Source organism: Miniopterus natalensis, chromosome 3, assembly GCF_054644295.1.
Source record: "Miniopterus natalensis isolate mMinNat1 chromosome 3, mMinNat1.hap1, whole genome shotgun sequence".
NCBI lineage: Eukaryota > Metazoa > Chordata > Mammalia > Chiroptera > Miniopteridae > Miniopterus > Miniopterus natalensis.
The window spans coordinates 81,366,239-81,382,241 of record NC_142083.1 but is presented as its reverse complement, the minus strand read 5'-3'; the positions used below and the strand labels follow the sequence as shown (position 1 = coordinate 81,382,241).

General features: G+C 42.1%; 1 protein-coding gene across 1 annotated transcript in view; it reads right to left on the bottom strand.

Annotated features, from left to right (window-relative positions):
- The window catches only part of TMC7 (transmembrane channel like 7), a 49,131-nt gene that overhangs the window by 17,416 nt on the left and 15,712 nt on the right, over window positions 1-16,003 (bottom strand). Inside the window, exons 3-6 of the mRNA XM_087815106.1 lie at window positions 15,145-15,293; window positions 11,951-12,118; window positions 8,080-8,162; window positions 2,484-2,629 (exon numbers count right to left, since the gene is read on the bottom strand). Of these exons, the coding sequence (XP_087671232.1) occupies window positions 2,484-2,629; window positions 8,080-8,162; window positions 11,951-12,118; window positions 15,145-15,293 (546 nt within the window). The remainder of the gene's footprint in view (window positions 1-2,483; window positions 2,630-8,079; window positions 8,163-11,950; window positions 12,119-15,144; window positions 15,294-16,003) is intronic.

Below are 16,003 nucleotides of genomic sequence, written 5' to 3'. Positions count from 1 at the left end.
TGGATAAATGAACGAATAAATGACTTAAATAGTAAACTAATGCAATATTTAGTGAGCACCTGTTTCAATCAAATGCAACTCACACACCATAATTGTTATTCATTCAAATGCTTTCCCGGGGGAAAAAACATCCTGGCACTTAGCAATACAAATACATCAAATGCCACACACTGTAGATGAAATGGGGTGTTTTTAGGATTTTCCAGTGAATTGTGAAGACACTAAAAAGTTGAAGGAATTATAGAGAGCAGTCATTCTGCCAAAGGTTCACAGCAAAGAATTTTTATCAGAACCATCTGGGTGCTTTTCCTAAATGCAGACTCCCGAGGGGGGGGGGGGGGTGTTCATACCCTGAGATTTTAAATCAGTAGGCCTCAAGTGGGGTCCAGAAATGTGTTACTTTATAAAGCCCCATGGAGACTCTGAGGTCCCGCCCCAGGTGAAAACCTCTGATTTAGACCAAACCTACATTGAACAGATGAGAAAGCTAAGGTCTGGAGAAAATTATTTCCCTAGAATCAGAGAGTTTGTGGTAAAACTGGGGCCAATTTGATGATGATTTTAATTTAATAAATGTTCACCAAGTGTCAGTTCCAGTGCTAAGTTCTTTACCTGTCTTATTTCAGTGAGTCCTCCCAACAACTGGGTGTGTAACATTTCAGAGAGGAAGAAAATGAGTTTAAAAACTTGAAGTGACCTTCGAACCTCGGTCTCAGGACCCCAAAGTCCAAGCTCTTTGCCATTCTAGCACTTCCTCCGCCAGGGGTGGGCCTTTGCCCATTACATCACACCCAGCTCTCACTCCAGGCTTCTCCAGGGAGCAATCAGGGTCCAGAAGAGAGGAGCCTGAGCAAGATCCAGAGATGGAGTCACTATTTGGCTAATAAGGCTTATTTCTTCTCCAGGGCCCCTTCCAAGACCCTGGGAGCACCTCTAGCAGTGTGTTCATCTGGTCCTGTTGTTTTAATATTTAAAAATTTTTTAAACCTATTTTTGTATTCTTTGCCTTAAAGAGGGCTCCTCCACATTGTCTAAATTGCAGGTTGGTAAAACTTGACCTGCCCCACCATTACCAAGGAGCAAAGCCCAGAAGCCCAGTCACCCAGCGTTTCTTTACCAAGCATCTCTCTGCCCCTCAAAATGAATCACTGCTCCTTCCAGTCCGTACGCTGCTCGTTTGGGTGGGGAGTGGACACGCACCAGGTAATTCTCGTCTCAGAGCTTCTGACTCAGGCTATGAGAGCCCAGCTGGGCCCTGGGGCTTTCTGTGTGGGGGTGAACCCTGGTCCCCATGGAGGGCAAACTCAGTCCCCAGCATCTTGGTCTCTTCTCCTGTGCTAAGGAGCTTCACAGTCCCCTGGCATATAGCCCTGTTCACACTCTCACATGGCCAATGATGTGGGTAAGAGAGGTGCCCATGACGATCTTGTGTGCCAAGCAACCCCCTGGGGCAGACACAGAAAGCTGTCCATCAGAATTTCGTGGTTCCCCTCCCATAGTGTAGTGTGAGTGCTGGGAAGTGGCTTCCAGCCAGGCGTAACGTTTCCCAGCCTCGTTTGTAGTTAGCTCGGCCATGTGACAAGCGGTCGTCAGTGGGATGTGAGTGAGGAGCATCACCTCAGGCTTAGGCCACAAACACCCTCCCCGGCTGCTACTGCGCGCCCATCCTCCCCCCCAGAGCTGCACGCTGAGGGCGCCTGAACTTCGGGCCTCCTGAGCCCCACCACGGCTAGGGCGCCGTCTACCTCGCTAACCTGTGCCCGCTCGGAACTTCATGTAAGAAAGGTACACAACTTCTATCGTGTTTGGGCCACTGTACTTTTTTGGGAAATTGTTTGTTAGTAATTAAAGTAATTAATATTCCTCTTTTCTTTTCTTGGGAATTGACACCCCCACTCAACCACCTGTCTACTGGGGAAGACCATGCTCTCGTGGGACCATAACCCACCGGCCACGGCTGAAGGGTCAGGGTTGGGCACCTGAATGGGGCAGAGCCAACAAATCTCTTTAAAGGATTTCGGAGCCCGTGGCCCAGAAAGTCCACAGAAGCAGCCGCCACCAGGAGAATCAGATGAAGGAGCTCTTGCTTTTGGATATTTCAAAGCCATACTTTTATCCTTGCCCTTCCTGTAATTAGAGTTTCCTCCCGGCCTTGGTTCTCTGAGCCATTCAATTCCCCTTTGCTCCAATTAGTCAGAGTTGGGTTTCTGCCGTTTGAAATGCGAGCGAGACCTGGTTAATGTACACAGATTGAAGATAAGGTTGGGGGGGGAATGTGCACAGTAATGATTGAGTGAAGGTCTCCAGGCTGCTCCTCCAGCTCCCAAATCCTGCCTCCACATCTCCGTAGTCTCTAAAACACTCACAAAGCCCACCCCTGGACTCTGCTCATCCTTTGGGCAATGGCTCCCAGAGTCCACGGCCCCCAGTAAAGTCCAGCCATCAGGATAATTCAGAGAACATAATGATATGATAAACTTTACCTTTTCACTATCCAAAGAAGGCTCAGGGCCAGGTAGGCAATCGTGCTTAACAAATAAGCCAGAGGCAGATCATAGGTTAAATTCTGAAATTTCACCCCGTCAATGGTGTAATGTCCATAAAAGAGGCAAGTCTCCTCCAAGAAACCCTGAAACAAAGTCACAGGCATGAGGTCAGACTGGTAAGTTCACTGCAAGGAACCAGGAGACTAGACTCTATCTCAAGAAGTCACATTCCAGTGTCATTGTTCATCCCTGAATTCCCAGATACTAGAACACAATCCCAGAGATAAAAGGGTTGCTTAGTGTTTGGGGAATAAAGCACAGATAATACCTGAGTATTAAAAATACACAGGTCTATGATCCAAAAATGAAATTTAAAAACCAATTCCATGTGCAATAATAGCAAAAAAATATATAACATACTTAGGAATAGATTTAACAACTGAAATGCAAATCTTATATTCTTAAAGTTAGAAAACATTATTTAAAAAATTAAAGAAGATCTAAATAAGTGGGAAAATATCCCATGTTTATGGATCAGGAAATCCATGGTAGCACTCCCCAACTGATCTACAGATTCAACATCCTTATCAGAATCCCAGCCGGCTTCTTTGTAGAAAGTGACAAGTTCATATGGAATTGAAAGGGACCCAGAATAGCCAAAATGATACTGGAAAAAAAAGAACAAAGTTGGAGGACTTACACATCCCAATTTTGAAATTTGCTGCAAAACAACAGTAATCAAGACAGTGAGGTAGTAATATAAGAACAGAATATAAATCAATGAAAAAGAATGGAGTCCAAAATTAAGCCCATACATTTATGGTTAATTGGTTTTTGATAAGAGAAAAGAATAGTCTTTTCAAAAAATGGTGCTGAGACACCTGGATAGCCAAGCGCAAAAAAAAATAAACTCAAACCCGTACCTTACACCATATGTAAAAGTTTACTTAAAATGGATGAAAGACCTAAATGTAAGAGCCAAAACTATAAAACTCTTAGGAAAAAAAATACAGGGCTAAATCTTCATGACCTTGGATTTGGCAGTGGATCCTTAGATAGGACACCAAAAGAAATAATAGCAATCAAAGAAAAAATAAATTGAACTTGATCAGAATTTAAACTTTTGTGCTTCAAAGGACACTATCAGGAAAGTGAAAAGACAATCCAGAGAATAAGAAAAAATACTTGTAAATCATATATCTGATAAGGTACTTGTATCTAGAATATATAAAGAACTTTTATAACCCAACAATAGAAAGATATATAATGCAATTAAAATGGAAAGAGGCCCGGGCTAGGTGGCTCAGTTGGTTGGAGCATCGTCCCATTCACCAAAAGGTTACCGGTTTGCTTCCTGGTCAGGGGAACATACCCAAGTTTCAGGTTCGATCCCCAGTTGGGGCGTGTACAGGAAGCAGCCGATCGATGTTTCTCTCTCTCCCACACTCCTTTCATCCCTCCCTATCTCTCTCTAGAAATCAACGAAAGCATATCCCTTAGTGAGGATTTTTTTTTAAATGAAAAGAGGATCCAAATAGACATGTATTCAAAGAAGATAAACAAATGGCCAGTAAGCACATGAAAAGATGCTCAACATCATTAGCCATTAGGGAAATACAGATCAAAACTGCAAAGGCACAGCTTTGGCTCTTTGCTTATAGCATCATCCGGATAAGCCAAGGTTGAGGGTTTGACTCCCAGTCAGGGCACATACAAGAATCAACCAATGAATGCATAATTAAGTGTAACATCAAATCCATGTTTTTCTCTCTCCCTTCCTCTCTCCCTCTAAAAAGTTAATAAAGAAAAAAAACAAACAAAAAAATACACAAAGACATTCCACTTCACACAAACCAAGGTGGCTATAATAAAAAAGTCAGGTAATAGCAAGTGTTGACAAGGATATGGAGACATGAGAACACTCATAAAGTACTAGTAAGAATATAAAATGGTGCAGCCACTTTAGATAAGCCTGACATTTTCTCAAAAAATTAAAGATAGGGTTACCATTTATTTGATCCAGTGATTCCACTCCTAGGTATATACCCCCAAAGAAGTGAAAACATATCTCTGCACAAAAACTCACACATGAATGTTCATCACAGCATTATTCAGAACAGTCAAAAGGTGGAAACAATCCAAATGTCCATCAGGAATAAAGAAACAAAATGTGGTATTTCCATACAATGGAATCTTATTTGGCCATAACAAGGAATGAAAGACTGATAGATGCTACAACACAGATGAACCTTAAAAACATGTCAAGTGAAAGAAGCCAGAGACAAAAGACCACATGTCATATGGTTCTATTTATATGAAATGTCCAGAATAAGCATTTCATTGAAACATAAAGAAGATTAACAATTGCCGAGAGCTAACAATGGGGACTGGGAAGGGATACCTAAAGGGCATAAAATTTCTTTTCGGGGTGGTGAAATATTCTAAAAGTGATTGTGGTAATGCCTGCACAACTCAGTCACATACTAAAAACCACTGAATTGAACACTTCAAATGGGTGAATTATATGATAGGTAAATTATATCTCAATAAAGCTATTAGCCAAAGTAATACTAATAATAGAAAGAAAGAAGTGACCTATGTGAAAATATAGCACAGAACAGTCCCTGACTTTTTTTTCTCTTTTTTTTAATATATCTTTATTGGTTTCAGAGAGAGGAAAGGAGGGGAGGGAGAGAGATAGAAACATCAATGATGAGAGAGTCATTGATCGAGCCCGCAACCCGGGCATGTGCCCTGACCGGGAATCAAACCCCGATCACCTGGATCCTAGGTCAACGCTCAACCGCTGAGCCACGCCCGGCCGGGCAACAGTCCCTGACTTCTCATGGAAAGAGTAACTGACCACCTCAAATTCCTCCACGGATGGCAGGAAAATTCCAGGATGAGGAGAGGACATACACGAAGCAGCAGCACACGCAGCACAGAGATGTTCACCACAGCATTGTTTACAAAGCAGGAAAAAGGAGGCAACCGCAGCATCCCTCAACAGGGGCCCGACCAGAGCAGGAAAAATCCAGACTCTAAAATATTAAGTAAGGCCCTGTAAGCACATGAGAAAGGGCAAGAAGGCTATGAGCCATATAGTGTTCAAGGTTTAGTGACCTCTGGAGAGGGATAGTCACATTTTACTCTATAAATTCTGTATTTTTTATGACAATCGTGTATTTTTCTATTAATTAAAATTTTTAACAGGAAGAAAAAAAGTAGTAACAGAAGACTCTATCTTTCTTTTAACTCTCCCGAAGGCGGGCACACAGGCCATAAAAACTTGCCCAACGACATGAAACCTGTTTACATTCCCTGGGGCTGATATCAAGGTTATTATTAATCTCTCCCTCAAAACGATGTAACATTACAGGGTAAAGGTTCACTGGGCCAGGAAAATAATTTTTCTGATTTTAAAATGAGCTTAGCTCAATTGTTTTCAACGAAGACAAACACTGTTGGATCTCTCTGGCACTCTCAGGCCAATCTAAACTTTATTTATTTTTTTAAATATATCTTTATTGATTTCAGAGAAAGGAAAGGAGAGAGAGAGAGAGAGACAGAAACATCAATGGTGAGAGAGTCATTGATCAGCTGCCTCCTGCATGCCCCCGACTGGGGATCGAACCCGCAACCCGGGCATGTGCCCTGACCAGGAATTGAACCCCGATCACCCGGATCCTAGGTCAACGCTCAACCACTGAGCCATGTCCGGCCGGGCTAAACTTAAATTTTTAATAAAATTAAAATTCAGTGTCTCAGTCACAGTAGCCACATCTCAAGTGCTCAAGAGTTAGTGGCTATTGAATTTTACAGCACAGTTCCAGGACATTCTCATCATTGTAGAATATTCTTTTGGACAGGGCTGTTTTTGTCTTGCATACCATATTGAACACTGATAATCAGGTGCAGCTAAGTCTCCTATAAAATGTTTCCTATAGCCCGGCCGGGCGTGGCTCAGCGGCTGAGCATCAACCTAGGATCCAGGCGATTGGGGTTCGATTCCCGGTCAGGGCACATGCCCGGGTTGCGGGCTCGATCCCCAGTCGGGGGCGTGCAGGAGGCAGCCGATCAATGACTCTCTCATCATTGATGTTTCTATGTCTCTCTCTCTCCCTCTCCTTTCCTCTCTGAAATCAATAAAGATATATTTAAAAATAAATAAAGAAAGAAAATAAAATATTTCCTATAGGCCCTGGCTGGGCGGCTCGGTTGAAGAATCGTACCTATACCAAAAGGGTTGCGGGTTTGATCCCTGGTCAGGATGAGATGTTTCTCTCTCTCTCTCTCAATCAGTCAGTCAATCAATAAAAACATATCCTCAGGTGAGGATTTAAAAAAAATTCCTATAAGAAAGATTATGATGTGTGGAGCTCTTACAGATTTCTCTTTGGGGATGTAATCTAAAGAAATGGGGATAACAGCAGTTCTGGGATTTGTTCCCACTTTGTTTTCCATAGTTGTGTGACCTTGGGTGAGTCACTGAATTTTTTTTCTCCTTGTGTAGAGGACATTTCAAAACCCACCTGACAATTCCTCTCCGTTGTTTTGAGAAAAATATCAGAGATGTAAAAAACACTTTTTCAGAATTAAGCACAATGGACAAACTCAATACTTTCTATTATCTATTCAGAAAAGTGGAAGTTCAATGACATAGTATTTTAATACCAATAACTTTCAGAAAGATTATTTTATAAATATCGAATGGAGTGGTTCTCAACGAGCGGCAATTTTGCCCCCAGGAAACATTTGGCAGTGTCTGGAGACATTTCTGGGTGTCACAACTGCAGAACCGCTACTGGCATCTAATGGGAGGAGACCTACAGTGCACAGGACAGGCCCCCAAGGCAAGGAATTATCAGGCCTGACAAGTCCACAGTGCTGAGGTTGAGAAACCCTGATCTAGAGGGCAGATGGTCACTTTTCATGACTGTGTTCTTATATGCTGAAAAAAAGTGGGATTAAAAAAATGAAAGCTCACCAAAAAAATCATTTTTTAGAAGGTTAAAAAATCCTTTTGAAATACTATAAGAAGGACGAGATTAATTCCACTTTAGAGAAGGGGGCCTTAACCTGGGATCGGTAGACTTTTAAGGGATTTCAGGACATGTGTACGTATGTGTACAAATGGGGTGAGCACACACATGTATGGGCGTATGTGTGCATGTGTGCATCACACGTCTGGGTATGTAATTTCTACAGAGAAGAGCCACAGCTTCCACCCAGGTGGTCTAGAAACCCCAAATCTTAGGTTTTCAATGTCAGAGAAATTAAATAATTCTATCCGGGTTTATTTTCATTGACTTTTCTAAGGGGGAACTCAGTATTTTGTTGCAGGTCAACATGAAGGTGGCTGGGGCAGGAAAAAGGCAATGGCTGCAAGAGATAATGCCTATCTCCTGTGCACTCTAGCAGGTGATGGGTAACATTTTCCTCGCTGAAGAGGTCACTGCAAATCCTGTGCCTTTTACTGGAATTGTGTCCACACTGTTTGGCTCTCACTAACAACATTCAGGAAACTGATGTTTAAATTAACCTATTTTCAGGATCTTGAGGGCTCCAATACAGAATTACGTTAAATACTTACAGTGCCAGAGAGCAAGTCTATGATATAACTGTAAAAGTAGATGAGTCCAGAACTACTTATTGGATACACTGTGCATTGAATATCTGTAAAAAAACAAAAACCAAGATCAGTGGAAACAGTTTCACAGCCTTTATAACTTGTCTATCACACTTTGTGTACACATGCACATACGTGTATGTACACACATTTAGATATCATTATATATAGATATATTTATGTAGGGACGTGTTTGTATGTTAGTGACTTTCTATTTGCAGACCAAACCCCAACGCACCAAGTACAAAAGCATTTCCGTTTCACTATTCTCCCTAAATATCTGGGGATGTATGTTTTTTTCTGTACATTTTGCATGTGGGTCCACTTATAGTAATGTTTTCTGCTCACACTGTATTTTGTGTTTTGGGGTTCATGTTTGTACATGTTTTAGAATAAGTGATTGATATAATTGTTATTCCATTTTAAGCACATCCAATTTTAAAAGCTCTCTATGTGTGTGTAAATATGAAGTTTCATTTGAAAATACATATATTTATATTTGTATAATTAACCAAGAAATTATTTAAATAACAATTTTAGTGACACTACCTTATCCTTGAATTAATTCACTTCCTCTGTGTCAGTCAGTTATTGCTTTGTAACAAATAACCTCAAAATCTCAGTGACTTCACATACCAACCATTTATTTTCTCATTCATGAATCTGCAGTTAGGGTTAATTCAGCTGATTTAGGCTAAGCCAGGATAGACTCTGGGCTTCCACTTGGGCTCAGAACTGCTCCCCATGATTCCATTCTGGGGCCCAGGCTGAAGAGGAAATGGCTCACCTGGGGGATGCTCTCCTCATGGTTTGTCTCATAAGATAAGCCACGCAAAGCCATTTCAAGCTAACACTCCACTAGACAAAACAAGCCATGTGACCAAGTGCAAAAGCAATGGAGCAGGAAGTATTCTCTGTCCACAGTGAGAGGCCCTGCAAAGTCACAAATACAGGGAGCAACAAATTGGGGAAAATAATCCAATTTATCACCCGTTTTCTGGGTCCTAATTTCCCCTTTATTAAAATAAATGAACCAGTTTCTCCAGCTCTGCCATTTTATAACTCTAACATATGCATGTGTTCATTTACTCATTCAACAAACATTTCTTAATCACTTAGGTGTTGGAGATAACATGATGAGTAAGCAGCAGTTCCTGCCCTTGAAAAGCTCCCCATCAAGGGGTAAAGAAAGACAAGTAGCAGTTAGGTTTACATAAGGTACTCAGATGGTTGCATGAACATGGCATTATACGCAGAGGAGAGAGACAGTCATTCTATTTGGAGAGGAGCCAGGGAGATAAAATGAGATGCCTGCCACTCTGTTCCTCACTCACTGTCCTCCAGCCTAGAGGCTGGCAAACTATGGCCTGTGGGCCAAATCTGGCCAGCTGCCTGTTTTTGTTAATAGGGACTTAGGGGAACACAGCCTTGCCCATTCATGACATTCGTGGCAACGATGAATAGTGGCAACTGAGACTGTATGGCCTGCAAAGAACAAAATATTTACTATCTGGCCCTTAACAGGAAAAGCCATGCCAGGCTTTTTGTTTCTCTCATATGCTGAGTTACTTCCCACCTCTGGACCTTCACAGATGCTGTTCCTCTGCATGAAGACACTTCCCTGAGTTCAAAAGTTGCCCTCCTCTCACCCTCTTGGGCTGGCCTTAAATGTCCCTGCCTTCACAAAGGGCTTTGGGGACCCCTCAGCCTCCAGTGTCCTGGCGTCCAGCTTCTCAGGACTATCTCTTCCCTTTCCCCATGGCCCAATTCATGCCTTCTGTACTTTGTGTGGTTCATTCCTTAAAGCCCACCATCTGCTAGAATGTATTAACACTGTGGATGCAGGTGTGCCGTTCCCTGCTGTAGCCTCAGTGTCAGGCTCAGGGCCCGGCACACAGTAGGTGCTCAATAAACACTTGTTGAAGGAATGAAGAAGGGAAGGAAAGTGAGAAAAGGAAGAGAAAGGCTTCTGATCCTTTTCTTAAGGGAAAGAGTTTACTAGGTAAATTTTTTTTTTTAAGTGATTTTTTAAGAGGGGAGAAGACACAGAGAAAATAGTGACGAGAAAGAAGGGATGCACGCTGGCCACACTTAGTCCAGCTGCATTTTCTGCAGGGGGGTGACTCCTCTACGACCAAGGCCCTGCCTACGGCTGAAGGGAGAAGTGACCAGGCTGTTGAGTCTAGTAGTTAAGTGCCCAGGCTCGATTCCCATGAGAGACAGAATAGCATTCAGTGCTTCTAGAAAGAAATAACACTAAAAAAAAAAAAAAAAGCTGTCATGTATTGAGCTGTTTCCATGTGCTGATCATTGTATTGTCTTACTTAATACTCATTTTTAAGTTATGAGTACTGCTTAATTATTTAAACATTCTTATTTTCTATGTTAAATGATACAGAATTTATATTACTGTTTCAATTATTTATAATTTAAATAAGTATTTATTACTTTTAATGAACAAAGTATTAAATAGTGAGGTGTTATTTGAATAATGAAATTAATCGTCTCATTATTTAAATTATCACCGCCAGCCAGGCCGGCGTGGCTCAGCGGTTGAGCATCGACTTAGGATCCAGGAGATTGTGGTTCGATTCCCGGTCAGGGCACATGCCCTGGTTGTGGGCTCGATCCCCAGTCGGGGGCGTGCAGGAGGCAGTCAATCAATGACTCTCTCATCACTGATGTTTCTCTCTCTCTCTCTCTCCTTCTCCCTTCCTCTCTCTGAAATCAATAAAGATATATTTAAAAATAAATAATAAAATAAATTGTCACCGCCATTCTACGGATAAGGAAACTGAGGCTCAGAAAGTCTAATCAACTAGCAGAGCGAGGCCTTGAAACTGAACCCAGGGTTTTCATATAGCAGCAGGGAATACTTATCTGTAAAACAGACTTATGCAAAAATGAGAAGGTAGCATCCGGCACACAGTAGGCACTCAATACAAGTGCCAATGCCCTGAACTAAGTCAGGGTTTCCACATTACCCTCATTTTCTTTTGAAGTGTAATGAAATAAAGACAGAAACAAATACGAAGAGGAGGAATGTTTAGGGCCACGGAAGTGATTCTAAAGGAGGAGTCCTCCAGGGAAAGGAATTATGTGACGGGAGAAGTCTGCGGCTGCCACTTCCAGCCCCAGCACAGAACCTGGTACTAGAGGGTAATCAAATGTCTGTGGAATGACTGAAGCTCTCCCCATGTGAATAAAGAAAATACCCAGGAGATCTGGCTTGTGTTGAGAATTCAGTAAGAAGACACAGGCCCAGCACTTGCCATTGGCGCATGACTGGTGTTTAATTAATGGAAGCCCCAAGAATCACCATTTTTGGAGATGAAAGGTGTGAAATGAAAACACTGGAGTAGATTGTATTATGTTTGCTAAATATTCCACTTTCTGAAACTGCAGGTCTCCTCCCAAATGCTTTGCTGAACTCAGGAGTGGCTGAATGACTTGCTTTGGCTAATGAGATGTGGCAGAAATGACGTGTGTCATCTTCAGGCAGAAGCTTTAGGAGACAGCACATTTGTCATGGCTCTTTTTCTTTTGGACATAGTGACTGTGAGTGGTCTAGAAAGAGGGTGCTCCATCAGCTTGGTCTCCAGCATGAAGATAACATGTAAAAAAGCCACCACCAAACAGTGACGGACATGTACTGTGAGCAAGAAACCTCTGTGGATATGAGGTGCTGAGAGTTACAGGGTCATTTGTTTCTGCAGCATAACCTAACCCATCTTGACTAATACAGTAACCCAAGATTAAGAATATAAAGATTTCTAAAGAAGGGAGCACTGTAGCCAGGTAACACTCTTCAGGGAAAATCAGGCCTTAGACTCACCTACGTCTTTGGCTGGAATGAGCACGAAGCTGCTGTTGGTCACCTTGTATCCAGTGAGCAAGACTGGGAGCAAAACCAGAATAAAGATGATCAGAAAGATCACCAAATTCAGCAACACCAGAAATCGCAAGAACGAGAAATAGGACTGAATCCCAGTGCCAAATTTCCCTGGAAGAAAAGAAATCCAGACATCACTGACCAGAAGTGTCGACCCTTTAACCCACTGTAGATTTAATCAGCTACATAGGGCTGAAGTTGGAGGAATCCTGGTGGGAGGGGAGGACAGAGAAACAGTTTATTTTTTTCTACTGTTGAATTTAAGGTTCTATTTTTAATTGTTTAAACTTTGACTTGTAAATATACATTCAATTGTGAATTAACCATTTGAGAATGGTGTGCCAGGACTCAATAGTTATCTTTTCTCATATGAAAATCTAATTCACTTCAGCACCATTTATTGCAAGACTATCTTTCCCCAATGAAATACAGTGGTGCTTCAGTAACTGACCAAACGTATGAAGCTGTTTCTGAATTCTCTATTCTGTTCTATTGGTCTATTTGTCTATCCTTGCACCAATACCTGACTGTAATTATTGTAGACGTATAATGATACTTAACATAGAGTGCTATAAGTCCTTCAGCTTTGCTCTTCCTCAGGTATGGTCCTCTGCATTTCTATATAAATTTTAGAATCAGCATGGTCATTTTCACACATATAAACAAAAGCTGCTGAGATTCTGATTGGGATTACATGGAAAACATGTGGGGTCAATTTGAAGACGTGACATCTTTATAATATTAAATTTTCTGATCCATGAACATGATATATTTAGGTTATTTAACCTCAATAATGTATATTTTTATGTGCAGAGTGATTCATATCTCCCTTCATATCTATATTCCTAGGTATTCAATTTTTTTTATGCTATTGTAAATTGCATCATTTTTAAATATTCATTTTCTAAGTGTTTGTTGCTGGTATACAGAAATACAGTTGGTTTTATACAGAGATCTTGTGTCAAGAAACTTTATTTTTTTTAAAAACAGCATTTTGTTTCTTCCTTTCCACTCACTACATCTTTCCCCCCAAGGCTGTACATGGGCTACAACTTCCAGGAGGATGCAGCTTACAGTCAGTGATAATTAGCACCCTTTTCTCGTTCTCGACTCGGGGAACACCTGCAGCATTTCACAGTTAAGTATGATGCTTGCTGCAGAATTTTTATAGATACATTTACCAGACTAAGAAAGTTCCCATCTATTCCTTATTCGCTAAGAATGAGAATTGAATGTTATCAATTATACGCCTTTGTTGGGATAATCATAATTTTTCTCCTAATTCTGTTAAGGATTACAGTCAATGATTTTTCAAGAAGAAAACAAACTTCCCGTCACATAATGGTTCAATTATTAAGGACGGTCAGAAAGCACTTGAAGAGTAAGGATGTCTGCTTGTCCTTTGTGGGAGCAGAAAACTTATCTTCTGAGACTGAAGATATAAGAGACGCACAATCTTTGCTTCTCTCTAACCCCAGGAGCCTTGCCAGGGCAAGGAGCTCGGCTGTCACACCTTCACCTCCTGCCAGAGGAGTACCCTGCCAGCCAGGAAATCACAGGAGTGGAAGCACTGAAGAGAAAATCCAGGTCCCAGTTCCCCAGGGAGAACTGCCCTCCAATACACAAGCCACTTTCTGAATGAAAATCTCCAGAAAGGCTGCCACTTAATAAGACAGGTGTGGTGTATAAAACCTTAGCCTCTGAAGCCTGACTGCCTGGGTTCACATTCTGGGTCTGCCTTGTCCTAGCCAGTGAATTTGCACAAGTGTTTTAACTTCTCTGAGCCATGCAAGTGATAAACACCCGTAGGAAAGGATCTTGCGAGGACTAACGGAGACACGACCAGTGAAATGTTTAACACAAGGCCTGGTTCATAGTAAAGGCTCAATAAAGGCCAGCTTTTATAATTTTACTCCAAATGTGAGTTTTGCTTAACTTTCAAAAGTGGATGGTTGAAGTTCTAAGTTTCTAATGAAACTCCTTAGAAACATGTTTACGTTCTCTGACTAAAACAACCACCACAAAAGGTAGTTCATTGAATAGATTATCAACAATGGTATTTTATAGGTCTTGTAATAGTAATCATGGGGGCGATCATTTCTTCCGTATTTCCTGCATTGCTGCTTACAAATTTCACAAAATGTCCATCCTAGCAGTTTAGAGGAGATACTTTTGTAAATAATTTTGCTTTATGGTAGAAACTATGTAAACCTAAAAGGTATTTTCGCCTCTGGCTCTACTATGTCGCCCAAACGTAAAAATGTTTTTCTCCTAATTTTATACTCTGGTACAACTTCCAATTTTTGTATACTTTCTATAGAATGAATTGTGTCCCCCCAAAATTCATATGTTGGAGCCCTAACCCCAATGTGATGGTATTTGGAGATAGGGCCTTTGGGAGGTAATGAGGTTTAGATGAGGTCATAACGGTGGGGACCTCATGATGGGATTAGTGCCCATATAAGAGGTACCAGTTCGAGAGCCTTCTTTCTCTCCTCCTCTCCCTCGCTCCTGGAGTGTGCACAAAAAAGAGGTCATGAAGACACAGTGAGAAAGTGGCCTGAACTTAAACTTGCGGTCTCCAGAACTGCAAGAAAATGAATGCCTGTAGTCGAAGCTCCCCAGCCTGTGGTACTTTGCCATGGCACCCCAAGCTGCCTAATGCAGTGCTGCGTCCCACCGTCACCGTCTGGGAAAGTGGGGATTCTCAGTGTCCTCAGGGCCATGGGCACCTGTGGCAGTGTGGGGAAGCCTAACGAACGACATCTCAGAATAATGTTTTAAATGCACAAAATATAAACAAAGCCAGATCTGTGATGGAACAACGCATGAGCATCTTCATTAGCACGTTAAATAGCAAGACCTAGGGGCACATCTAAAGCCGGCTGTAATTTCACAGTAGCGATGAGCTTAAGTGGCTTCCAAGACAACTACGACTGGAAGGAACAGGAAAATATCTGTGACCTTCCTGGTGACAAAGACACAGGCTCTGCCGCTCCTAACTGTGGTGTTGCTCCTGTTCGTGGTGGAAGGGAACGCTAGATTGCCGCTGGAAGTCAGAGAAGGCGAAGCGGCGCCTCTCCCCAGGCCCTGGGGCGGAGCACCGGGCGGAGCACCGGGTGGCGCGGGCACGGTACCTCCTATGCTGCGAATGTCCTCCCGCCACAGCTCCAGGTGGGCCGTCACCTCGCGAGCTTTCTCTAGGAACCTCTTCCAAGACTTGCTGCTATACCGTTTCCACTGGTCCCACTCAGATAAATACTTCATTTGAGTCTCCTGAATGTCCCTGCATTAAAAAACAAGCGTGACAATGACTGTGGCACCACTGCTAAGCCTTAGCATCAACTAAAACCCCAGCGGGCTGGTGGGAATGTAAAATGTGTGGCCACTAGGGAAAGCAGAGTGGCCGTTCCTTCAAAAGTTAAAGCTGGGATTAACATATGACCCAATAATCCCACTCGGAGGTAGACACCCCAAAAGAATGGAAAGCAGGGTCTCAAACCAAAACTTATGCCAGAATATTCATAGCAGCACTATTCACAACAGTCAAAAGGTGGAAACAAACCAAATGTCTATCAACAGATAAACAAAATGAGCTATAGCTACATAACAGAACATTACTCAGCCATAATAAAGAATAAAGTACTGCCCTGACTGGTGGTCTCAGTGGTTAGAGTGACGAAGAGTCATGGGTTCGATTCCCGGTCAAGGGCACATACCTGGGTTGCAGGTTCAATCCCTGCCCTACTCAGGGCACATTCAGGAGGCAACCAATCAATGTGTGTCTCTCACATCGATGTCTCTCTCTCTCTCCTCCACCCTCCCTCCCTTCCACACTCTCAAAATCAATGGAAAAAATATCCTTAGGTGATAACAAAAAAAAACCCTACCAAAAAAAAAGAATAAAGTACTGATGCATGCTACAACATGAATGAACCTCGAAAACATTATATTCTGGATTGGCCTTGTGATCTGGTCAGACCACAGAATGCAGAA